General features: G+C 40.1%; 1 protein-coding gene across 1 annotated transcript in view; it reads left to right on the top strand.

Moving 5' to 3' along the window:
• Positions 1-1919, top strand: part of Atp5f1a (ATP synthase F1 subunit alpha) — a 5286-nt gene extending 3367 nt beyond the window's left edge. The window contains exons 6-9 of the mRNA XM_023714585.1: positions 215-322; positions 770-914; positions 1422-1572; positions 1699-1919. Coding sequence (XP_023570353.1) covers positions 215-322; positions 770-914; positions 1422-1572; positions 1699-1780 — 486 coding nt within the window. The 3' untranslated portion in view covers positions 1781-1919. The remainder of the gene's footprint in view (positions 1-214; positions 323-769; positions 915-1421; positions 1573-1698) is intronic.
• The last annotated feature ends 1114 nt before the right edge of the window (positions 1920-3033 follow it).

Raw genomic sequence — 3033 nt, 5'->3', positions numbered from 1 at the left:
TTTTTTTTTTTTTTTTTTTTTGAGACAGGCTCCTTCTGTGTATAGCACAGCCTGGCCTTGCACTCATCCTCCTGCCTCAGTCTCTCAGCATAGGAGTATGAGGGTGCAATATCATGGGATGATACTAGCATTCATCCTCAAGATCTGAGTTTTAGTTTTGGCATGGTGATTCCAATTTGAAATCCTTCTTTCCTGTGTATTCTTACATATGTAGATCTTCTTGGAAACAGAATTGTTCTACAAAGGTATTCGCCCTGCCATTAATGTTGGTTTATCTGTGTCCCGTGTTGGATCTGCTGCCCAAACCAGGGCTATGAAGCAGGTAATTTCACAAGTTTGGTAGAATGGGGGTCTTAGTCACTTTCCTGCTGCTGGGACAGAGTACCTCACAATCACAACTTAAGGATTTATTGTGACACATGGTTGGTTGGCTGCTGCAAGGCAGCAACAGGATGACAGAGGATCCTGACTGTAAGAGGTGCTCAACCGTGGCAGCCAGGATGCAGAGAGAGGAGCTGAACTAGGGAGGGAGGCAAAATACTCTTCCTTCCAGATTGGGCCCCCAGTGACTTGCCTTTGACCACCTCTACCTCTCCATCAGCAAGTCAGCTGTAGATCCAGTCACTTAATAGAGAACATGTGAGGCTCTGCAAAGCATTTTAGATCTAAACTAAAACATGGGGTGATATTACTAATTTAAAATCTTAATATCAATTATATAGCGCTTTGTGTCATTGAGATATGGTACCAGTAACTTCATGTATTTTAGGTGGCAGGTACCATGAAGCTGGAGTTGGCTCAGTATCGTGAGGTTGCTGCTTTTGCCCAGTTTGGTTCTGATCTTGATGCTGCCACTCAGCAACTTTTGAGTCGTGGTGTGCGTTTGACTGAGTTGCTAAAACAAGGACAGTATTGTAAGTTTTCCTTTATCTGGTGTAGTACCTATTGTATGTTCCTTTTTGCCAAGTCTACAGAGCTGCATCACATAACACGCTCCTTTATGAAAATGTCTTAACCTTTATTTTACATAACCATTTGAATGTAACTGCTGTAGATGTTCATAATTAGAAAAGCTTACTAAGTGTTTTAATGTGATTTTAGGAATTAAGACCGATTAGATTTCCCTGCTCCATTGGCTGTATGACTAGAATTTAGCAGATCTATAAAAATGTTGATGTGGCTTTATTTTGCCAGTGTTTTGAGTGAAAGTCCTCTTACAAACACAGGCAGATTATAAGTAGTGCTTGTGGGTTATTCCCAGGATGTGTCTGTGAGCAAGGACTACTAAATGGAGTTACAGGTTTGCTGAAAATGGGAAAGTAGGAGATAGATAGGATCATGTCAGTAATTGGAGTATTTTTTCTGACTTTGGAAACACAGCATTTGAGCAACTTGTTTGAAATTCTTTTGTTTGTTTTCAGCTCCCATGGCTATTGAGGAACAAGTGGCTGTTATCTATGCCGGTGTAAGGGGCTATCTTGATAAGCTGGAGCCTAGCAAGATCACAAAATTTGAGCAGGCTTTCTTATCCCATGTTGTCAGCCAACACCAGGCTCTGTTGGGCAACATCAGGTATGAGTGTAGTTGATGTCCTCTCTGTGTAAGCAGCTGAATTTTAAGATACAGAGTTTTAATCTTTTTAAATTCTGTAAGGGTAGTCTAGGTTAAAATTGATGACCTGCTTTTCTTTTCAAATAGGGCTGATGGGAAGATCTCAGAACAGTCAGATGCAAAACTGAAAGAGATTGTCACAAACTTCCTAGCTGGATTTGAAGCATAGACTCATGGATTCACATCAGATACTGGTTTGGTTTTGTCCTTTGTTTCTCCTAAATATCGGTTCCATTTGCAAAAGGTATCTTCTCATGTTCCTGATGTACAGAGATCACGTTAAAATAAAAGTTCCATGTTATGTGGGAGTTTCTGTGGTTTGCGTTATTTATTTATTTATTTATTTATTTATGGCCTCAGAATGTCTTCAGGGCAGGTCTGGTTTGGTATGAGTTCTGGGGATCAACCCACAGCATCCAGAGCCTAACTGCTATGTTTAAGCAGGTACTTAAACTGTGTTATTCTTTAAAACAACTGAAATTACATTGAGTTGTTAAATGTGTGGCTTACCCATTTTACTTGAATATTTGTACAGTCAGTAGATAATTCAAGGTTCGACTGTTTGTGAGATTCTGATATAAAGAAATTTATAGGCTGGGGAGATATCTGTGATCTAAGTATCTGCCTGACAAGTGTAAGGACCTGAGTTTGATCCCTGGTACTGGGATGACCCCAAAATGGGGCATGGTGGCGCATGCCAGTAATACCAGCACTGGGGAGGCTGACAGGGGGATCATTATGAGTGAACTGTGTAGTGAGACCCTGTATCAGATGAATAGATTCATAAATGAGAATGAAATATACGTGGCAAGTTGATAATACTGAGAAGATTGACTTTACTCTGAAGAATTACATGTATAAAGAGGTGATCAGGCAGGAAGAGAGAACTAAACACTAAGAATGAAAAATGAGCATTAGAAACTGAAGAGAAACCTGGATGTGATGGTACACAACTGTGATCCTGGCATTCTGGGAAGCTAAAGCAGGAGGATTGCAAAGTTTGAACCCAGTTTGAGCAGTTTAGTGAGACCTGTCTCAAAAAATGAGGTAAGGGAGATAATAGCTCAGAGCAAAGGCCTTGAAAAGGGCAAAAAAACCGAACCAAATAATAAACACAACATTTCATGAGCTGTAGTTTAAAATTGTAATCAACTGGTATTTGCAGTATCTTTGGTCTTGCTTAGAAAATCTCCCTTGAGGTGCTGGGGATCTGACTCAGGGCCTTGCACATGCGAGGCAAGTGCCCTACCACTGCATTCTTTTGCTATACATGCCCCCTGTCCCCTAGTAAGTTCTGACATTAGTTCTTTTTTTTTTTTTTTTTTCAACAAATAATACACTGCATATATTCTTCTTAGTGGTTAATTGCTGTACAAGATGCGGACTTGTGATCCTATTTACAAACACCATTAGAACAAATCA

The sequence above is a fragment of the Octodon degus genome, unplaced genomic scaffold (assembly GCF_000260255.1).
Source record: "Octodon degus isolate 3935 unplaced genomic scaffold, OctDeg1.0 scaffold00003, whole genome shotgun sequence".
Classification (NCBI taxonomy): Eukaryota; Metazoa; Chordata; class Mammalia; order Rodentia; family Octodontidae; genus Octodon; species Octodon degus.
The sequence above is the reverse complement of the archived record's forward strand: the minus strand, read 5'-3'. Positions and strand labels throughout refer to the sequence as shown.